This window comes from Crinia signifera, chromosome 1 (genome assembly GCF_055691185.1).
Source record: "Crinia signifera chromosome 1, ASM5569118v1, whole genome shotgun sequence".
Lineage (NCBI taxonomy): Eukaryota > Metazoa > Chordata > Amphibia > Anura > Myobatrachidae > Crinia > Crinia signifera.
This window is the reverse complement of record NC_139217.1, coordinates 340,877,308-340,900,616: the sequence shown is the minus strand read 5'-3', so window position 1 is coordinate 340,900,616 and position 23,309 is coordinate 340,877,308. Positions and strand designations below refer to the sequence as shown.

General features: G+C 42.7%; 1 protein-coding gene across 5 annotated transcripts in view; it reads left to right on the top strand.

Moving 5' to 3' along the window:
* GIT2 (GIT ArfGAP 2) overlaps positions 1–23,309 on the top strand; it is a 69,711-nt gene that overhangs the window by 9,690 nt on the left and 36,712 nt on the right. For all 5 annotated transcript variants that reach the window (XM_083146316.1, XM_083146293.1, XM_083146286.1 and 2 more), the window contains exons 2-8: positions 9,288–9,421; positions 10,763–10,875; positions 14,049–14,154; positions 16,672–16,758; positions 18,409–18,539; positions 19,073–19,167; positions 19,267–19,312. In XM_083146316.1, coding sequence (XP_083002442.1) covers positions 9,288–9,421; positions 10,763–10,875; positions 14,049–14,154; positions 16,672–16,758; positions 18,409–18,539; positions 19,073–19,167; positions 19,267–19,312 — 712 coding nt within the window. The remainder of the gene's footprint in view (positions 1–9,287; positions 9,422–10,762; positions 10,876–14,048; positions 14,155–16,671; positions 16,759–18,408; positions 18,540–19,072; positions 19,168–19,266; positions 19,313–23,309) is intronic.

Genomic DNA, 23,309 nt, shown 5'->3' with positions numbered 1-23,309 from the left:
GGTGCTTCCCTAGTATTGCAGCCTTCTCTGGGACTTCCCTGCTCCGGTCTCTGCATCCTCCGGCCGGAAGTGTCTGTGCGTAATTTAGAACGGACCTCGTGGATGACGCGTTTCCCCGCCTATCGAAACAGTCGGCGGCTTTCTCCAGAGGAAGCCGCCGACTGTCTATTATACACTTGGGTTTTGTTCTTTTCTTTCTAAGGGTCGAGTATCCCTTAGAGACAGCAGCTGAGACTATATTTCAGTTTTCTGCGCTCAGTACATCTATTTATTTTTTCTCGATGTACTAGACTACTCAGCAAAATTAGTAATGTCTGGTGGTGTGGTGGCTTAGATCGTGCCTTATGGCTTAGATCGTGCCTTATGGCTTAGATCGTGCCTTATGGCTTAGATCGTGGGCGGCAGATTCCCATTCCAAAAGTAAACTCGCCACTCTTCCTTATGAAGGTTCTTTTCTGTTCGGGAGTAAGTTGTACCAGATGATCCAAATAATGACTGGTGGAAAGTCAGTTAGACAGCCACAGGACAAAAGGGGTAGATTTGTCAATTACCCATACAGGCAGTCATTCAGACAAGCCAGGAATTATAGACCAGGCAGACCGTACAGAGATAGATATGCATCTGGTACATCCAGGGCCTTTTTTCGTCAATCCCTCAGAAGAGGACAGAAACAGTGACCGCATGCCTCCCTCGGTGAAGGTCCTTGTGGACAGAAAGTTTTTAAGGTTTTGCGTTGGAAGAAAACACGGTACTCTTTACCTAGCACGGCGCCCATCGCGGGCATTGAATGCACTAAAAAATCGGGTGCGACGCGACCGACGCGATGCCCGCGATTTCCCATAGGGAACAATGTTTAATTTCTCAATTGACCCGATTTTACTGTTCAATGCCTCAATTGACACGATTTTTCCATAGGAAACAATGTTAAATGGCCCACAGAGGCCAAATAGCCACCCTGAAGTGTGAAATGGCCCCCACAATTGTTAACGCCACCCCACGATCAACGTGAACCCGAAGCGTGGGGAGCGCAGCGGTACGCGTCCTACGACCTTTTCATACCCCCACTATCCACGTCGGTGTGGAGTTGAGAATAGAATAGTGTGGCGAGCACAGCGAGGGGACGCGGATACCTGTGAAGCCCGCGAAGGGACGCGTTTACCTTTGAAGGTATCCGTGTCCCCTCGCGGGGCTCGCCACGCTTCGGGCTCGGTGGCTCGCTACGCTCGCCACACTATTCTATTCTCAACTCCACGCCGACGTGGATAGTGGGGGTATGAAAAGGTCGTAGGACGCGTACCGCCGCCCCTCGCGGGCTCGCTGCGCTCGCCACGCTTCGGGTTCACGTTGATCGTGGGGTGGCGTTAACAATTGTGGGGGCCATTTCACACTTCAGGGTGGCTATTTGGCCTCTGTGGGCCATTTAACATTGTTTCCTTTGGAAAAATCGTGTCAATTGAGGCATTGAACAGTAAAATCGGGTCAATTGAGAAATTTAACATTGTTCCCTTTGGGAAATCGCGGGCATCGCGTCGGTCGCGTCGCACCCGATTTTTAGTGCATTCAATGGCCGCGATGCCCGCGATTTTTTTTATCTGCGATGCCCACGATCAAAATCGTGGGCGCGGTGCTAGGTAAAGAGTACCGAAAACACTTCCAGTTCACATGTCTACCGTTCGGCCTTACATCTTCCCCCCAGGGTATTCACAAAAGTCCTGGTGGTTCTGAAATTCTCAGAAAAAGAAAGATCATGGTTTGGGCCTACCTAGACGATATTCTAATCGCAGCTCGATCAAGAGAAGAGGCAGATTATGTCTTAGAATTCCTTCAAAGCCATGGATGGCTAGTCAACTGGGAGAAAAGTCATCTAGTCCCTACTCAGGAGATCCAGTTCCTGGGCGTACTTATAAATGCAATCAAATTCGAAATATCTCTTGCAAAAAAAGAGGTGCAACAAGATACAGCAATTGATAGTGTCAATTCGAGAGAATCCCAAGATATCACTAAGATTGGCTATGAGTTTGTTAGGCATGATGGCCTCCACAGTAGACATCGTCCCCTGGGCAAGATGGAGAATGAGACCACTGCAGTGGGAGCTTCTGAAATGTCCCGTAGATCGGTTCTCATTGGAACGTCAAATAAGAATTTCAACTCAGGTGGCACAGTCGCTAAATTGGTGGGAAGAAGAATGGTTGGCTCTAAGAGTTCTTTCCCTGATAAGTCCTCAGTACAAGGTCATAACAATGGATGCCAGCGCAACAGGCTGGGGAGAGCACGGCCTAGGAAAGACATGCCAAGGAGTTTGGTCAAGTCAGGAAGCAAAGTGGTCGTCCAATTGCACAGAGTTAAGAGCAGTCTGGCAAGCCATAATATTTTTCAAGAAGATATCAAGGGATCGTATCTGCGCATATTCTCGGACAATATCACAACAGTGTCTTATATAAACAGACAAGGAGGAACTCGAAGTCCGGCTCTTTTGGAAGAAGTTCAAAACACTATGGTTTGGTCCGAAGGTCATCTTCTATCCATATCAGCTCTTCATGTGCCAGGAGAAGAGAAACCAAGTGGCGGATTTTCTGAGCCGGAAAGGTCCCATACCAGGAGAATGGGAATTGGAGGAGGTGAAGTTCCAGCAGATAGTCCAGAGGTTCGGTAAACCAACGATAGACTTGATGGCCCTGGCGATCAACAAGAAGCTTCTTCTCCAGGTATCCGGCACAAGGATCTTGCGGGGTGGATGCATTTTCCCAGTAGTGGCAGTTTTCCCTGGTTTATGTGTTTCCTCATTTTTCTCTAATACGTGTACTATGGAAAATCAGGATGGAGCCAGGACAAGTGCTAGCTATACTGCCTTATCGGCCCAGGAGACCATGGTTTCCAATGGTGGAGAGCATGGCAGTGGAGGACCCGTAGCTCCTACCGGAATCACCCAGTCTATTGAGTCAAGGTCCGATTTAGTGTCAGGACCCTCAGAGGCTGCGCCTAGCGGCGTGGAAATTGAGAGGCAGTAGCTAAACAGTAAAGGCCTCTCTATTGTGGTGGTCATAATCCTTCTACAGGCACAGAAGAAGGTGTCATCTTCCATTTACTACAGAATATGGAAAATATTTGCTGAATGGTCCAAGGGGAAATTTAAGTTTCCAGAAGCACATATTTCGCACATACTGCAATTCCTTTGTGAAGGTTTTAACAAGGGTCTGGCAGTAGCTACACTGAAATTACACATTTCTGTGTTAAGTGTGTTGTTAGATAGAAGACCGGCTGAGAATTATCTGATTAAAAGATTCTGCCAGGCAATTAAGAAATCCGACCAAAGAGCAGGTCTGTTGTTCCCCAATGGGACATAAATTTAGTATTAAATGGATTAATGATTCCACCATTCGAACATCTCGACAGAGCAAATCTAAAATTCTTAACTTGAAAGATGATATTCCTTGTGGCAATCACTTCGGCTAAAAGAGTGGGAGAACTTAGTGCATTGTGGATAGAAGATCCGTATCTAAAAATATTTCCTGACAAAGTGGTCCTCAGGACTAATCCATCGTTCCTACCTAAGGTAGTTTCAGCTTTTCCCCTTAGTCAGGAAATTATCTTACCTTCCTTCTATCCAGATCCGAATAGTTGTAAAGAAGAAAATTTACACACACTGGATGTAGTGAGAGCCTGTAAATTTTATTTAGATAGGACAGTGAATTTTAGGAAAACAAAGTCGTTATTTGTTATCCCTCAAGGGGCAAAGAAGGGATTTGCCCCATCAAAATCAACAATTTCAAGATGGTTGAAGGAGATTGCTTCACATACAAAAAGGTTTGTCGACGGGCACCTGAAGGCATAAAGGCATACTCGACAAGGGCCATGGCAGCATCTTGGGCGAGAGAGGCGAGTGTTTCACCTAAGGAAATATGTCAAGCAGCTACGTGGTCATTGCTGCATACATTCTCTAAGCACTACGCTTTTGAATGTGTCAGAGAGGAATTTTGGTGGTGAGGTCCTACGGCAAGCTATGGTTTGCGGTATTGTATTCCCTCCCTAATGCTTTGGTACATCCCATTGTAAACGGCTGCCATGATGTATGTAGAAGAAAGTTTCGGATTATACTCACGATAATTCCTTTTCTTTGGACTACTTCATGGCAGCCCATAAATTGCCCTCCCTGTGTGTGTTTTTTTTCTAGAGCACATGGGGTGGAGTGGAGCTATATAGAGGAAGAGGAGGGGCTGGATCCTAGGATGAAAAAAACTACCTGTCTAATTAAAGGGGGGGGGAAGAGGGATAAACCCATTGTAAATGGCTGCCATGAAGTATTCCGAAGAAAAAGAATTATCGCGAGTATAATCCGAATCTATTTTATTGAAAGCACAGTATACACTGCATATTCTTCAGAAATGGCTAATGGACACAATTTACCTGTTATTAAAATGAAATGCATTAGCTGTTAAAGTGTATTTTTTTTTGTCCAAATGACCCTAAATTATGTTAACCGTTTGAGTGCCAAGTTAATTTTTCAAAAGAGGTGTAAAAATTGCCTAGCAAACATTTTATTCATCATAATGACCTGTTTACCTTATATAGGAAATATAATCTTTTTTTTACGCAACATTTTTTATTTGAATGTATATAACAAATTTAAACGACGCTGGCATTTTTAGCTTATATTTTGAACATTTCTCGCAGAGATGTTGGCACTCAAAGGGTTAATTACACACTGCTGTCAAGGGGGTATATTACTTGTGTGGAAATATGGAATCTTGCAGCTCAGCGAGGAACAATGTTTGCATTTTCTTTTTTAAATATAGGTACTCTGAAAAAAGGTATTTTATTGTATAATTATTATTTTTTTAAATAGTTCTTTTAGGTTTTAATATAAACAAAACTGAATTAGTTTAATTGCCAACTGCCAAAATAAGTTAAACACATTTAAATTACTGTTATATTTGTAAAGGAGACAGTGAAGTTTCAGTAGGTCACCTCCCTTTGTAATACAGAATTTGGCAAATTAATATTTGGAACCAGCTTAAAATGACACCCCAAGAGAGAAGTGGGTACTAAGGGAGGAAAGGTCATAAGCTGTACACTACTAATGACTGGTTGTTAGTTCTGCTTTAACCACCAGTACAGCATCAATGGTTGTATGAGACACTGGGGAGGTATTCAATCCCGGCTGAATTTCCTGGCAAGGCGAAAATAGTTCTCTGATTAGTATTCAGTGGCGTTCCTTTTCACTTGTTTTTGAGTCCAATTTCGCTGATGTCAGTACATTATTTTTTGTGAATTGTGATGGGTGAAAATGGATGCAAAACGGGAGGAAAACAAGCATGAATTTGTAGCAATTGCGCTGATTCCCACGGTTTTTGCTGATGCTTGGTTTTGTACCCAGGCGAGAAATTGGAGATTTGATTGAATATGGCAAATCAAATTCACCCCAAAATAAGGGTGAAGATTTTGTTACGTGGTAAATAAATGTTGTTCTTTTCCTGCTTAAGATAATAATGGGTATTTCTTACATAAAATTTCTGTAATCCAGTATGTTTCAAGTCTTCCCATGAGGCTGCTCAAAGTTGTCAACCTTATTACAAGTAACTGCTACAGATTTGTGATATAACGGGCAAAAATTTGAAATGATTTGCCACGTTGATTATTTGCAAATGTTCTGCATCTGTAAATCTTTTTTGGAGACAGCCTTATAACCGTTTCTAGACTAATGAGCAGCAAATACTGTTTCTATAAAAACCAAATACTCCGGTGCATATCCAATTACGGTGATCTCGCCAGGCCGATTCAGTTAACAGCAACTAAGCCATACAATATTTCAAGAGGGTACACTTTTCCTCACAGCTTCCAGAATTACAAGAAAGTCAGCTAGGAAAAAGTGACCACTAGGGGTTAATGCAGAGGGAAACCCATCGATCCATCAGTTTAAGAGTAATGTAAATTAACCCCTGATTTTTATACTAACCTTGTCCCTTGCAGTAAATAGCCAGTAATTATTTGAAATATTAGTACTGTGGAAGCAGTCAATGTTCACTTTGTATTGTTAATAATACAGGCCCTTTAACCTGTTCAGTAGCTTCCTGTCCCTTTCAGCATGCCCCACCAGCGATATGCTGGCACTTCCTATTCTTTATAACAGCTGACAGCTTGCCTCATGTTGCCTAGACTATACAAAGTCACCGCCTGAAGCAGCTGGTTACATGGTTGGCTGTTGGGTGGGCAGGAATGAATCATTAATGGAACATCTCCTGTTGGTTATATTTTAAGTCCCTAGGAATGAAAGGTGGGTGGTATTTGTAGAATTAACAATGACCCTTTTCACACATAGCTTTGTGTTTTCTCTCTAAATATTTTGTTGGATAGAATACGATAAAGTAAAATGTGTCATGTAATACCATTCTGCCTCATACATACGGGGCGACTGAGCCTTTGTGCTGAGTGATCTAGTTAAGCACAGATGGCTCCGTGCACAGCGATGCACCAGCGATGTGTGCTGAGCGATATGTCTCAGCCCGTGCTCTCTGGTGAGATAACAATGAGGATGATTAGATATATATTGGAGGCTTGATTGATCTAGCCTGGCGATAGTAGCGCACAGGGCCATGCATCGCCATCGCTATGGGCATACACACCGATCAATTTGTTTCATTTGTAACCTATCTAGCCAGATTGCATAGAAATCAAGCTCAGATCTCACGATGTGTATTCCCCAATACATGTTTCAGATTTACCACATTATTGTATTTGGTAAGGACTAGATGGCCTTTTTTTATGTGTATGGGTCATAGGGTGGACAGTAATAAGGTCGACCACTATTGGTCAACAAGCCATAGCCAACTGGAAAAGGTTGGCATACCTTAGGTCGACATGGTCAAAAGGTTGACACAAGCAATAGGTCGACATGGAAAAGGTTGAAATGAGCTTTTCACATTTTTGTTGTCTATGTAAACATAGGTGGACATGGACATCGTATATGTGTGCCTGCGTCCACTCTCCTGCTTCCCGGCACACTGTTATAGTACAACTGTATGTGCACTAGGATGGTAAAGTATGGAAAAAAAACCCTCATGTAGATCTTTTCTCTGTTGTCCTATTGCGTCTGTTGACATTTTGACCATGTTAAGCTTTGTCAAGTGTCGACCTAAGGCCTGTTGACTAATAGTGCTCAACCTATTGACTGATGACCCTATTACTGCTGACCTGCCAACCGCATTCCTTTTTTAAGTTCTGATTGGCAAAATCACAGGTTTAAGGGGTCAATGTATTATTTCACATTATGATGTAGAACCTGCAGTATGTACATAGTACTATAGCAGGGCTGGGCAACACCGGCCCTCCAGATGTTAATGAACTACACATCCCAGGATGCTTTGCATTAGTTTTGCTATGTGGCCATGCTGAAACTAATGCAAAGCATCCTGGGATGTGTAGTTCATTAACATCTGGAGGGCCGGTGTTGCCCAGCCCTGTACTATAGTTTGAGGTCATTTACTAGGCCTCATGCAGGAGATTTCAGAGCCACCTTCTGCTGAAGGCTATTTAGTGCTGCAGATCACAGTCCCTATGATCATCAACGGAGACTACAATCTGATCCCTGTGTACCGAATGGCAAAGCTTCATTTACATTATGTTTATATGGTGTTCACCTGCTATAAAGCATTGAAGGCTTACTAGCAAGAGAAAGGTCTTCTGCTGCCCATACATGCCCCGATATGGGCGTGCGTTCCGTGTTTTAGAAGCACGGATCACATTGCATTGCCTGTGCATGCGTTGTGCATGCAATGCGATGCAATTTGATGAAACCTAAGTACAAAAAGTATGTGCAAGCACATACTTTTTGTACTGTGCGATTAGGTGCCGCGGGAGCGCGCACCTCAAAGCACAGAACGCACATCCCGCATCGCAGCGTGTATGGGCTGCTTTCCTCTTCACCATCCTGCAGCCCTGGGTACTGACGCTGGTCACTTTGTTAGGTCGACCACTATTGGCTGACAGGCAAACAGATGTCCTCCTTTTCACTGTTGACCAATAGTACGTTCCAAGAAGGATGTCTGCAGTAATCACTATACGTAGGGGACTATATCAAAGTACTGACATCAATAAAATCTTATTGATTTTCTGTGATCAGTGTCCAATCACTTTTGTCTAAATAGTGTATCACTGGGCCCTGTGCTTCTCTGCGGTAGTGTTCTACCCGAGAGACTGAAGAACAGTTGAAAAACCTTTTTAGATAGCAGCCTATCAGGTTATATAAGCTATTTTTGTTGTCTTAGCTTTTTTTATTATTATTATTTTATATATTTTTTTACTATACTTCAGTGTAATAATTACTTGTTCCAAGATAATATATATATACAGGTATATTTTTTATATCCTGTGATGATGTGTGAAAACTTCTAATGAATTTATTTAGAAATCTGCAGTTGTTGTACAAGTCTTTGGTACTGTATAAAGAGGAAGCAGTGTAGGAAAACTGCACGCTGCAATATAGGGCTGCTAGAAATAACTGCTTATATCCCAATGTGTCACTCCAAAGCCTTATAAAGGTATAAGTGATAATAATCTAAATGAAATCCATCAGATTATTGCAGGGCTTGATGGATAATGTCTGGAAATGGTTGTGTCTGCAGTGAAGCTAGAAATGATCCACCCACTTAAGCCATCTGTGGCATGACTGTATCCTGTCATGTTTAGCCACTTGGATGTGCTGGGCAATGTGATCTTCCTGTGGAATTATGTCAGTGTTGTTAAGAAGACGAGGACCTCTTTATAAGATGACATTCCGAACATGACCATGTGGCAAACTAGACCTTTAAAATGTTAGCAATCCTTTTTTCGAACCATGTCGCTGTACTTTAACCTGTTTGTATTCTGACATGTTCCAACCAATAAAGTGTGTTTAAAAAAAAAAAAAATAAGATGACATTCCAGTGTTCTTTTAAACCAGGCATGTCCAACGTTGGCCCTCCAGATGTTTTGAAACTACACATCCCAGCATTCTTTGCCACAGTTTTGCTATTAGTGAATGCTAAAACTATTGCAAAGCATGCTGGGATGTGTAGTTTCAAAACATCTGTAGGGCCAACGTTGGACATGCCTGTTTAAACCATGGCTGGAAAATCCTTTGAAGGTTATACATTTTTAAAACAAGAAGTTCTGCTGCTGTATGAATTTGATTGCACTGTTCTAGACCTCAGTTGAAAGTTATCTGGCTTACATGCTCTTTCCTTCCCTGTTTATTTTGAGACATTTCAACATAAATTTCACTATGTACTAGTTTGTAATGTTTTAATTTACAGATCCTCGTTGGGCATCTATTAACAGAGGTGTCTTAATATGTGACGATTGCTGTAGTGTACACCGAAGCCTGGGTCGTCACATCTCCCAAGTGAGACATCTAAAACACACGCTGTGGCCCCCCACCCTGCTGCAGGTAATGGTCTAGTCACAGCGATGGCAATGCATGTTTATAAATACAGCAGAAGTTTCTACATTATGGAACCCCGCTCCCCATTCTATTGTTGTTCTTTATAGCAGACTGTTAAGGTGATTTACATAAGTATGCTAACAAATATTAGCCCTATTTGCACATTTATTTTCCTTATTGAATGTTCCATTGGCTAATCTCTTTTATTTTCCTTACAAATAATCAAACCATAATAATTAGGGTGGAATTCAATTGCTGAATGCTGTCACAAGCTGACCAGGAGCAATTTAGTTGTTTATGCCGTGTGCACCCATTCTTTCCAGTGCATCTCAGTGATTACACTGATAAAGTAGATGATTGTGGGCCAGATGCACTAAGCTTCAAAAGTGATAAAATGGAGAGTAATGAACAGCCAGCCAATCAGCTCCTGCCTGCCATGCCACAGACTGTGTTTGAAATCTGTCAGGCAGGAGCTGATTGGTTGTTTATCACTCTCCATTCTATCACTTTTTGAAGCTTAGTACATCTGGTCCTTAGGGCCTAGGTAACGGATACAAAAATATTTTTGGTAATTTTCGTTTAATACATAAAGCATTTTAGTACACAAAAACAATGTGATTCTTTGTAATTCGATATTTTGATACTCAAGCATCTGCTCAAAACTTTTTTCACAGTATTTTTGTACATCAGAATGTACCGTACATTGGGATTTGAATGGCAACTGTCAGCACAATAATGTTTATGCAATACATTTTATAATTCTGTCAAGTGGACAAGGGGGTCATAAAGGGTTAAAGACACATTAGGTTTAACCCTTTGAGTGCCAACATCTCTTCGAGAGATGCGCTAAAAATGCCAGCGCCGCTCACATTTGATATACAAATTCAAATAAAAAATGCTGTGTAAAAAGAAACGATATATAATTTCCTATATAAGGTAACCATTACAGGTCATTATGATGAATAAAAATGTTTTTACTTGGCACTCAAAGGGTTAAGAAACAAATCTATACATTTTACAATAATGTCATTGTCTTTTTGATATAAATGGCAGAGAGTATAACAGGGCATACTTCTCATTTTAAGAATGCTGGCAATTCTTGATGAGGACAGCTGGTGTTGTCCGCTGTTAAATAAGCTATGCATAGTGTATCCAACAGATGTAGCTACGTCTAATGTAACCCTATACAAGACAAAGCACCAGTATTGGGGAAAGTCCTTATGAAATTCCTTCTTTTATGCCATAAAAAGAATGACCATAAGCAAATGCTTGCCCAGAATTATCACAGACGTTGTCATATAGTAAAGAATCATGTCATATATTAACATTGTTGCCTTTGATGTTTAGATGGTTCAGACATTATATAGCAATGGAGCAAATTCAATATGGGAGCATTCACTGCTGGACCCTGCATCAATAATGAGTGGAAAGAGGAAAGCCAATCCCCAGGATAAAGTGCAGTAAGTCCCCAACCTTCTTTTTGTTGTAAAACTATAGGCTGTAGAATGTTTTTATTATGTCTGCCTTGTACAGATTGCAACATGTTGCAAGTTATGCTGCCCATACATATGTGCGATCGGATTCGATGCAACATCGCAGTGCAATGTCCATCGAACCCGATCGCATCTTGTGGCGCTAAATTGCCCCCCTTGCAGCACCCGATGTCGCATGCCATCTTGAGATGGCACATAGGGCGCTGGCAGAGGGCGGCGTTATGTAGCGCAAGAAGGGCTAGCGCTGCGGCGGGGGTCAGTCAGTGGTGGCGGCAGAATTGTTTATACAATGGGCAGCCCTCTGATTGGCTGAGATAGCTCAGCCAATCAGAGGGCTGCCCAGTGTTTTAAACACTTCTGCCGCCACCGCTGACACCACCACCCGCTAGAGCTAGCGCTACATAGCATTCCCTTCGCCTCTCACCTGCGGATCGCATTCCAGCATCGCATACATATTATGTGCAGCACATAAGATTTTGAGACCTGACATTCAACCGGCGTGCCCGCGCATTGCGTCGAATGTCCCCTTAAAATTGCATACAATCATTCGATTTCTCGGCCAGATGCGGTCGAAATCGAAGGATTGTATGCAATATCTGTCATATGTATGGGCAGCATAAAACTTACATTATCTCCTGTCAGCAGCATGCTCTTGGAATGTACTGTTATATGTTTTCTTGGTTTGAATGTTCTTGAAGGAGCATTTCAACCCCTGCTAGGGTCCAAATACCTAGACAAAGTCCTGGGATTTTTGGCTTGGCACCCATTCATACCATCACTAGACCTGGGTCAACCCGTAAATCTAGGCTGGTATGAAAGGGGCCAACCTAGGAATGCCGGCATGAACCCAGGACTGAATTCCTGTGTATGTCCCTGCATTTTCTGGTGTGAAAGGGGTATCATAGAAGAGGGATGGTAGATTCATGGCTTTCCAGATAACTCAAATGATACTGCTCTATAAATCTCTCCTAATTTCAGATCGGTGCCTACAGATCGTGTTTTCAGCTGGTTCTCAGACTATATAAATCTATGTCTCCCTTTGATTTGTTCAAGTCTGCTTAAACCCCAGCCCATTGTATTGTGAAAGCTTTGATTGTGAGCCATGTCTTCAGGGTAGCTAAAGCAGGAACGCAGCTGCTCCCAGCTAATGGCCAGTTTAGCCAGTATTGATGTAATGCTTTTGTGGCTTGAACAGAGTTCTTGATTATTTTCAATGTTTCTGAAAGTCAGTCCTCATTCTGCCCACTCTAGCTGAGGTTTTTAGGATTTCTTTAGTCATGTGCAGGTGACTTATGTAAAGAAATCACTGGCAAAGCCAAACTGGAAATCCTGAAAACATGGGAGGGAGAAAAAAGGGGTCAGAATTATACCCCTTTTACACCGCTGAAAAATCCGGGTCAGTGGCGTGTCAGACCCGGACCTTCGGCGGTGTAAATGGGGTCAAGCCGTGTCCATTTACACGGGTCCTCTACCCAGGTCCTGACCTGGGTAGAACACGGTTAGGACCCGTGTAGAGGCCGGTGTAAATGTTCCCGCTGCGGGTCCAGGCACCCGCAGCGGGTCCGTGCACGGCATGCAGCGCTGGGGAAGCTGTCCCCAGCTGCTGCAGGAGGAGAGGGGTGTCTGCGGCTGCTAAGGGCCTGGGGTGAACTGTCAGGCTGCTGAGGGGGGGAGATGGAGGGGATGCTCCCCGCTGCTGTAACCCCCCCCTGCAGCTGCGGGGCCGGGAGTGGAGGCAGCGGGAATCAGCAGTGCAGGTGGGCAGGGGACATCATCACCTGTAGAATCATATCATCACCCCCCCAGCGCGGGGTCCAGCCTCCAGGCAGCGGGGTCCGGCAGTACAGGCGGGGGATCCATTCAGCGTATACGAAGTTGCCGGCGGGGTCCCTCCAGCGTATGGGAAGTAACCAGCGAGCGTCCCTGCGGCGGCTGGGAACTGCCGCTACTAGTTCCCATACACTGGGGGGACCCCGCCGGCAACTTCGTATACGCTGAATGGATCCCCCGCCTGCACTGCCGGACCCCGCTGCCTGGAGGCTGGACCCCGCGCTGGGGGGGTGATGATATGATTCTACAGGTGATGATGTCCCCTGCCCACCTGCACTGCTGATTCCCGCTGCCTCCACTCCCGGCCCCGCGGCTGCAGGGGGGAGTTACAGCAGCGGGGAGCATCCCCTCCGTCTCCCCCCTCAGCAGCCTGTGATTTGATGCTGCAGGGGGGTCATAAGGTGCAGGGGGTGATGCTGCTTCAGGGGGTGTGTGATTTGATGCTGCTTCAGGGGGGTGATGATGTGCAGGGGGGGGGGGGGATTTGATGTTGCAGGGGGGTGATAATGTACAGGTGGGGGGGGGGGGTGCTGCTGCTGCTGCTAGGGGGGGTGATGATGTGCAGGGGGGGATTGATGTGATGCTGCAGGGGGGGGGGGGTGATGATGTGCAGGGGGTGATGTGGTGCTGCTGCTGCAGGCCATTTGTAATGACAAGGCAGGGCTGACCCAGGTCCAGTGTAAATGGTGCAGACCCTGGTCCGACCCAGGTCGAAGTGCTGTGTAAATGCAGTATAAAGCAGGGTCAGACCCTGGAAACTCCAGCGTTCAAAGACCAGGGTCGGACCAGGGTTTTTGGTGTAAAAGGGGTATTAGAGAGGAGGTGTGTCTCTATGGAGTAAAGTATAGAGTTCCATATGGTGTCAAGCTATCATCCAGATCCCATTTATAAAGCCTATGAACCGATGCATCAGGCTGTCCGCTTCACTCTCTGAAAGGAGTCATGTATTTTAGCAACATTGTGTTTACCATGCACTTCAGCATGAGGTAACCAAACAAATGAACGTGGCTATAAGGTGACAGTGAATTTTTATTTTATTTGTTCAAGGGCACAAGGCAGCCTGTAGTTATTCCAAGAATGTTTTGAAGTACATCCCTTGAAGTTTTACTATTTGCTTTATCCTGTGTCTTGGTCCCTTTTTAGCCCTGAACTCCTTAAGATAAGTGTGTACAGAACGCTTAGTTTAATCAGTCATTACTTCATACATAAGAAATGGTTGGTAACTGTGTAGTAACTGTCTGTGTGTATTTTTGTCAGGAAGATTGTGGAGGCTGTCTGGTATCCTTTCATTTGCTTATTTATATTTACAGTCCAAACAAAGCAGAATTTATCCGAGCTAAATATCAAATGCTGGCATTTGTTCACCGATTACCCTGCCGTGAGGATGATAGTGTTACAGCCAAAGACCTTAGTAAGGTAACCATAGATTCTTGTAATTCATAAATCTGTTGCTCTGCTGTATTTTGTGTTATAGAAGACATTCTTATTTCTGGCTCAGTGATCTGTGAAGGGGGGGGGGGGGGCTGTATATTTCTTATAAGCCACACGGTTGGTTCAGTGGTTACATTACTGCCTTTACAGCTCAGATTATGAGATCAATTCCTGGCCAAGGCACTGTGTAGAGTTGATGTTCTTTTGGTGATTGTGTGAGTTTCCTCCCACAATTCCAATGTATATTAATTACATTGGCCTCTAACAAATTAACCTTTAATGTGTATGTGTGTCCATTTTATAGGGGGAATATAGATTGCAAGCTCCTCTGGGTTAGGGGCTGTGTGTGTGTGTGTGTGTGTGTGTGTGTGTGTGTGTGTGCGCGTGCTATATAAAGAACTGCTTATAAATAAATACCACTCTGTTTTATGTACTACTTTAGTGAGATTGCCTGATTTTATATTGTGTGTGTGTTTATCCCCAACCTTGAACAAACCAGTCACTATACTGTTGTTCCTTGGAAGTAAGAGATTAAATACATCACATATATGCCGAATATTTTAAAAGGGCATATTAGTTGATAGTAATAAAAACAGCGCCCTTTTAAACATCAGGAAGAAATATTGTCAAAAGTTTAACTTTTAAACACTTCAGAGATGATCTCCAAGAGCTGATACTCGCTGATGCACCATATGCGATTGACTTGTATGAACTTCTTACCTCTCAGCACAACATATGTAAATGGTTGCGTTAGGATATTTTTCTGTTTTCTAGCAGCATGACCTACAGTCTGCTAGAGGGGTTCTGCTTTGCTGCACTATAACAGCACAGTTTTGCCTAGATTAATTTCAAATTGTGTAAATTCACATTTTTAGTTCTAGGGGAAGATTTAAAATGTGCAGCTGTGCACCTTTGCGGGTAATAATGTGAGGAAAAGCTGCTTGTTTTTAGCTTTCAGTCGTGAAAGCTAAAACACACATTATTGATTTGTGCCAGATGCCAATGAATCTCATAACTAATTGCATCAACTCTGATGAGTTATTGGTTACTTTAGATTTAAATAATTCAGATCAAAAAGGCCTAAATGGTAAGCTGTAATAAGAACCTCATGGTAACAAGGGCTAGGGAAAGGCGTTATCAGGGAAGGATAACTAATATGCCTTTTTAAGATAAAAAAAATACTTTCTGAATTAGATATGCAGCATGATTGCAGCATATTGAATTTGATGCTCCCAGTGGATGAAATTATTGATTTCCTGTAAAGCTGATTTTATAACCCGCTCAGTGACCCTTTATAATGAATTAAACGTCCAGCTCTGAGGTCTTGGGGGGGGGGGGTTCTACTTCACATGTGATGTTGCTGTGGGCAACTAATCAGATCCTGTCTACTATGTTCAATCTAGAGGGTGCTAAATAAGAAGTAGATTCTGATTGGTTTCCCATAGCAACATCACATGTGAAGTAGATTATACATCTTAGTAAATTTCCCCCCTAGGTGATTTTTGAGCTGAAAGCAGCTCACTTCTGGTGTTTTGATTTTGCTTTCGGCTCAAAACCGCCCAGTGTGTATGCCCCAGCGAGTGCTGATGCGTGCTCCCACATCATTGCCGGCCGCCACCATTCATCTGCTGGTATTACCAGCCGAGTGGATTCTTTTTTCATAGCGTCCTGCTGCTGGAAAGCTGCCCACCCCCATGAAAATCGCTTGGACAGGTGAAAATCACTCGATTTTCAGCCAAGCGATTTTTCACCACCATCGCTGTATATACACGCTGGGGAAAAACGCCTAAAGTGTATGCACCTTAACAGTCCAGGTGTTAAGGATATCCATGCTTGTGCACAAATGATATAATCAGAGCAGTATCTAGACCTTTTGGTGCCCTGTGCCAGAAAGAGAATTGGTGCCCTGGGTGTCCAGCATACCGCTACTATTATACATTACAGCAGGTAATGCTGTAGCAGCTGGCAGCACATTCATAGGCGGACAATAATGGGTAAATGCAGTCGGTACTCCCACAGGACAAATGCGCTGTGTGCTGAGCACCATCCGCACCACCCTTGTTACTGTCCTTGGCAGCATATGTATTATATAGCTTCCCTTCTGGACTTGTAACTTGGTGGGACTGCTATGCTATTACTGATGCCTGTCTTTGTGTTTCCCTCCTATGTCCCTATAGATTGTAACCTCCAAGTCTGTCTGTCGTTACCCATTTTGTTTTATCACTGTCTACCATTGTAAAGCGCATCAGAATCTGCTGCGCTATGAGAAACTGTAAATAAATAACCAAACAGTGGTACTAATTAAGGCACCTGTGGTTAAGCATGGCTATACTTAAAACCTAGACTGTTAGCGTGCCTTGGGAACTGGCTTAAATTGTGGCTGTGCAAACAAAGAAATGTGTGTTTTTTGTTATTTATATAAATAACTGTGTTTGTGTAAAAGTATAATTGTTCACTGTAAATTGTGCATTGTATGACTGATATTTTTTGCCTTAAATTCAGCAACTTCATTCCAGCGTTAGGACTGGTAACTTGGAAACCTGTCTGCGGCTATTATCCCTAGGGGCGCAGGCTAGTTTTTTTAATCCGGTAAGTTGCTGTTTGTATGAAGCTATGTGGACTGCATAAATAATATTTTTATCGTTTGTCTTATTTTGGCACAGTTATCTTGTGTGCTATTGGAACTGTATTTCATGTGAAGATTGTAATATTCCATGATTGCCTTGATGTCTGAATTTTGATAGAATTAATTTAAGACACAGAACCATTTCTATCATTTACTCCCTACCTCTTGTAGATTTTGTGCTTAAATGAGTGGCATTGTCCTATCTACCTCTCAAACCTTCCCATATTCCTAGTTCCTCGTGTTGTATTTTATTTTTGTTATCAGGAGGAAAACACAGGCTTTAAATATTGTTTTTTAAACTACCCATAGAACATAATTGTCATTGTATAGAATGGGGGATTTGGTTCATTAGGTTGAAATCATTAAAAAGGTCAACAGTTTCTCAATCAACATGAAAATGGTCGGCATGAGTTTCTGGGGTGTAAATTTTGATCTTGGAACCCCAATAAGTGTATCATGTTCCTTCGCAAGGCCTACTTTGCTTAGCATACTTCGGGACAAGGTGCTCCGCTACCGCTGCACTTTCCCCTTCCTAGCCGTACATGTGGATGGTAATCTATGAAAAGTAAAAATAAGTGAAAAGCTCATGTTGACCATATGTTTTCTGACCATTATCATGTTGACCATGTCTAGTTTTATTATTGTCAACCTAAAATCTAGATGCCATGTAGCAGAATGTCCCATTTGTGTCATGCTTTGAAAGCCCATTGGTTAAAGCCACATTTGTATCATGCATTGAAAGCCCATTGGTTAAAGCCAATGGGCTTTAATTGTTAATCATGTTCCAGTCTGAGGGGGGGTATTCAATACCGGGTTACGACTGTCTGTCCGTCTCGACAGCCTTTTTCGTTTTTCTCGACCGCAAATCAGCAGGCGGGATTTAATGTCCCACCTGCCGATCAGCGAAAAAGGTGAAGTGACCATGTAAACTGCATTGGATTGTAGAGATGAGGCCATGATTGCGACAATCGGGCCTGTTCTGTCGATCTGCCTCTTCAATACTGTTGGACAAGACTGCATTGAATAGCCTCCCGCCTTGATTTCCCCTATCGCAGCTGTGTCCAAACAATGGCCCTCCAGCTGTTGGGAAACTACACATCCCAGCATGCCTTGCCACAGTTTTAGCATTCCCTAATACCAAAAATTTGGCAAGGCATGATGGGACTCGTAGTTTCCCAACAGCTGGAGGGCCATAGTTTGGACATGCTTGCCCTATTGGGAATTGAATATCCCCCTAAGACTGGAGGTAAGAATGCTTTGTTCATTAGAACTTACAGTAGTATCTAAAGGCAATGCATGAAATTAAACAAAAGGGGTGTGGTTTACTAGGTCGACGGTGTCTAGATCGACCACTATTGGTGGACAGGCAATAAGCCAACCCATGAAAAAGGATGATCTATCGACCAGATACCGAACATATATGTTGTGTATAACGATGCACTACATGTCATACAGTAGAAACCACTTCATAAGAAACTCAATATGTGTGGTATGGCCAGCTGTGTAATAAGGAAAATTAAGTGTTCTAGATGGGGATTTGTGATACTAAAGCAACATTGATAGAGGATGTAGTTCCTAGGGAGTAAGACTGTTCATTTTTTTCCCCACATAAGGAAAAGGGCAGTACACCTCTTCATGTGGCAGCCAAAGCAGGGCAGATTCTACAGGCGGAGCTGCTTGCTGTATATGGTGCTGACCCAGGTACACCTGATTCTGCTGGGAAGACCCCCATTGACTATGCTAGGTGAGTGTAACCAATTAGCTGCTGCAATGCTATATGAAGACATAGTTTGTTTTTACATTGTAGATTTTAATGTCCAGTCTACTTATCCTTTACTATCTGATGTGTAAGGGACATAGAGAAAGTCTCATATAAAAATGAATGTTGACCCTCACAATAAATTCAGGATTCCAGTGAAAGGGGTTTAACTAGTTGTTGAATCATCGCTTTTGGATCACGAGTCGATGAATTCAAGGGAAGGCATTGTTACTCTTACCTATTTTCTTTTTAATTCTCTATTGAACAATTTTTGTACATAGAGGTATTTGTGAATGGAGTAAAGAGAACCCATTATGCACAGTATGACACAGATCACATTGTAGACTCCTGTTTCCATTGCCTGAGCATTCATTGATTACACCGTAGGAGGAATACCATGGAGATGTATACCATTTCCTTCCCTTCTGTTCATGCATGTTTGGCATAGCTTTCCATGTACGGGACAATTCTAATTTTAATTCGGATTCCAGGTTTAATGTCTGAATTTATTCCTGCAGACAAGGCGGCCATCATGAATTAGCAGATCGCCTTTTGGAAATTCAACATGAATTGACTGACAGACTAGCCTTTTATTTGTGTGGGCGGAAGCCTGGTGAGCAATCTCCATACACGCATGGTTGTACATTACATGAAGTGGGAAGTTGGAGCAGTGGATAACATGCCAATTAATTGGACTAAATATATCTTTCAGACCACCGGAATGGACAGCACTTTATCATACCCCACATGGCCGACAGGTAAGGGTCCCCGCATGCATTGTTTTATTGCTACTTTGCAGCACTGGCTTATAAATTAAGTATTGAATTACCTTTCCTCTTTGGTAGCATTAGCAAGACACAGGTCAGATTGCTTAGACCGCAGAGAATCTATCAGTGGTGACATCTCTAACCTTTCCCTTTACATGAACCAACCAGTCTCCGTCGGGGGTTGGGATCATTTGGTCTATTGCATTATGGTAGAAAGTCATTAGGTCGAATCCATTAGGTCGACATGCTAAAAGGTCGACATGATTCTAGGTCGACATGGGAAAGGTCGACATGATTCTAGTTCGACAGGTCATTAGTTCGACAAGGTCATTAGTTCGACATTGTCTATGTCGACATTCACAAGGTCGACATGGGGTTTTTCACTGTTTTTTTACCTGAATGTCAACACAGTCGACATGGACACAGTTTAAAGTGCACTGCATCCCCTCGCATCGCTCGCTGCGCTCGCTATGCGTCGGGCACGGTGCCTCGCTACGCTCGGCACACTATTTTATTCTCCCACCACGCCCTAGTGGATGGTAGGGCATGAAATACCGCCTGTCGGCACATGTTGGCTCAAAAAACAGTGAAAAACTTCATGTCGACCTTGTGAATGTCGACATAGACAATGTCGAACTAATGACCTTGTCGAACTAATGACCTGTCGAACTAATGACCTTTCGAACTAGAATCATGTCGACCTTTTCCCATGTCGACCTAATGGATTCGACCTAATGACTGTCGACCATAATGCAGTAGACCAAATGACCGCATCCCTCCGTCGGGCATGTCTGCAGAATAAGAATTCCCTGCTCTTCAGGGCTCACTTGCTAACAATATTATACCAAAACAATCAGTCACCTATTATCTTGTATCCATCTAGCCCAAATGATACAATGAGGAGGAAGGACAGAGCATATACATTATTGTGAATAAAATAATAGCTTTTAATGCTCTTTCCCTGAAATACTACATAACTGCCCACCTCAAAGCCTCTGTCATCACGAAGTCATAGTTCTATAATGTGTGATTATGGGTTACTGTAAAGCATGGCTATTAAAGGAAGCAATGACCTCACCGGCTATGGAGCTCTTGGTTTCTGCACATGATCTGAGAGAGGCAGCTGCAGGGCAGCTGCAGAGAGCCCTAGTAAATGGCATCTTTGTTACATAGACAGTTTATATGCTAATGTGGAAGCCTTGTTGTGTTTTCAATTTCTTTGTGTACATTTATAAATGTGTGTCCATAATATTCATTTTTCTTATTGTTCTGCGGCTGTGCGTGTGGGGGAAAAAAGGAGACTGTAAGTAAAATATTCTATTAGGCTTTTATTTTCTCCCCTGTATGTTAATGTATCCAGTAAAAGCAAGTTAGATTTATTTACAACCTTTTATTCAATGAAAAGTTGCGTTCAACAAATATAATATACAGTACACTGGCTCCAACCAGAGACCAACTGATATTCAGTGGATTGAAAAAATCCTGGCAAGGAGCTACAAGATGGAGATAACCGGTCATGCCTATTCTTATACAGATACCATTGAGCTCTGCTTGCAGAGAGGTGTAATTAGAGCAGTGGTTCTCAACCTCAGTAATCAATACCCCCACACAGTTCACATTTTCTAGGTCACCCAGCATGTGCACAGGTGCACTCATTACTCACTGACGCATTTAAAAGATCCACAGGTGGAACTAATTCTTTCACTTGTGATTCTCTGTGGAGACATAGAACACGTGCACTGTGAGGGGTCCTAAGGACTGAGGTTGAGAACCACTGAATTAGAGAATGATGATCAAGCATGAAAAGGGAGTCAGACAACCCATTCACAACAAAATATTGTACCTGGTCATTCAAGTGCCGAGCTGATCTGGGTCGCTATGGTGTGAATAGAAAGAAGTCCGATCCAGACAAATCTTTCAGCTACGCAAAGATGGGAGAGCAGGGGAAGCATTAAAGACAAGTGAATACATCCGTAATCAATTGAGACCATATGTACTTCTTGGCCACAGCTGCCATTATAATCCGTAGCATTTGAAGTAGTGCAAATGGTTGAGATGACAAAAATACAAGTGATGGTGGCAGGGTGGAGGGTGCAGCTATGCTGAACTGCAGTGATACAACTTTTAAAGACTGGAGATTGATGCTCCTCACTCAAGATACTTGACAAAATATAAACGGGGAAACCCATATGCTGAAAAAGTCCTATAGATTGTAAGCTTGCGAGCAGGACCTCCTACCTCCATGTCGGTTTGTATCTACCCAGTTTGTTTAATCACTGTTGTTTCCAATTGTAAAGCGCAACGGAATATGCTGCACTATATAAGAAACTGTAAATAAATAATAAGTACATAATCAAAAGGGGTGAGGCAGACAAGGAAATTTTTTCATTTTAATTAATTGGCAACGACCGAGAAAAGGTAGCATTCATTTTATTATATTCTCCTGTTCTATGAAAAAGTGCTTTGTATAGGAGGCAAAGCCACTCTGTCAGATGCATTGTCTGCCTCACAAGTTGCTACAAAATGATGATTTTTACTGTTTAGGTGATAATTATGATCAGCTGTTGAACAGTTTGAATTTAGGAGCAGATAAGAACCTAGTCCGCCCCCCCACACCCTTTTTATTTTATTTTTAGGTAAACCCAAAGTACTTGATCTCTAGTTCTTTGTACGGATATTCATATGCCTATACCCCATGCATGTTTAAATTACTTTAATGTCTTATCCCCCTTCCACCATGGGAGGCTATTCCACTAATCCACTACCCTTTCTGTGAAGTCATTTTTCTTTCAATGTCACATTTAGGAGGAATGTAGTCAAATCTATAGCCATGGCACTATACACTTGGAAATTCTCTTTATCTTGGCATGGAGATGGGTGGTGGTAAGAATGTACTAGTGATGGGTCTTGACCAGGTTTGGTCAAAACATTTATTCTGGCTTGATTGAAATCTGAGAACCATTCCCATCTATGCTATAATAAGAGGCAGGCTTAGTGAGAAATGTATATATTGGGTGTATAGAAGGAGTCTAAATCTGATTGGAGAAGGAATCGAGAAAAAAGAAGAGCAGAAAGAGTAGATGCAGGCTTGCACTTCATTATATTTGCTAAAATTGTGGCCACCTTGTTGCCTCAGCGATTATATCTATATATAAATGATGTTGGCCCAATTCAGTACACAAGTTGATGTACAACTCTATTTTTTATTCAACAATGTTTTTTATAGAGGAAAAAAAAAAAAGCAGTAGGAGTAAATACAGAATAATATATTTACAGATCATACAAATAAGAAACAATGGGAGGTGTCCTATTAGCAACCAGGGGCTATCCTATCATTTTCCCCTAGTACCCGCACTTATAAGGGATTATGCTTTGCGTGCTTTAGGCACATGAAGAATAATCCCTGATAAACAGCCGCTGGAGCTGTGATAAAACAGGGGATCGAGGACATATCCTTGATTTCATGTGTTTTCGTGCGATTATGGGTCCTTTTTCTGCCTTATAAGTCTTCTTATTGGGTACTGCAATAATAAACCATCCAGTTTACCAAATAACTATTCTGTAGGCATGAGCCTCCCTTATCCCATTGTGCAGGGCAGGGACTGGACAAAAGTGAAAACTGTGGTGTATATGTGTGTGTTTTGCATGGAGCCACAACCCATGTTGCTCTCCCACCCCTGCTTTAAGGGGCCCACACTCCATTACACAATGTTTTGTGAGAGTGGGGACCTTGATTAAAATGCATCTATTTTGCCCAGGCTGCCCACCGGAAGCTGGATTTAACTAAATTAGTAATGTAATGTATTAAATTGCAAGTAAAAGTTTTACAAATGGGAATTACATAATTTTTTCAGCCACTTCCTTATCTATTTGTAACATGTTCTTTAGATAAGCAAGTTAATCAGTGTCGGTGATAAGATGATTTTAAACCGTTATTCATAGTGCTGCTAAGTAAAACTAGCACTAGTTTGGCAGTTGCCTAAAGGGG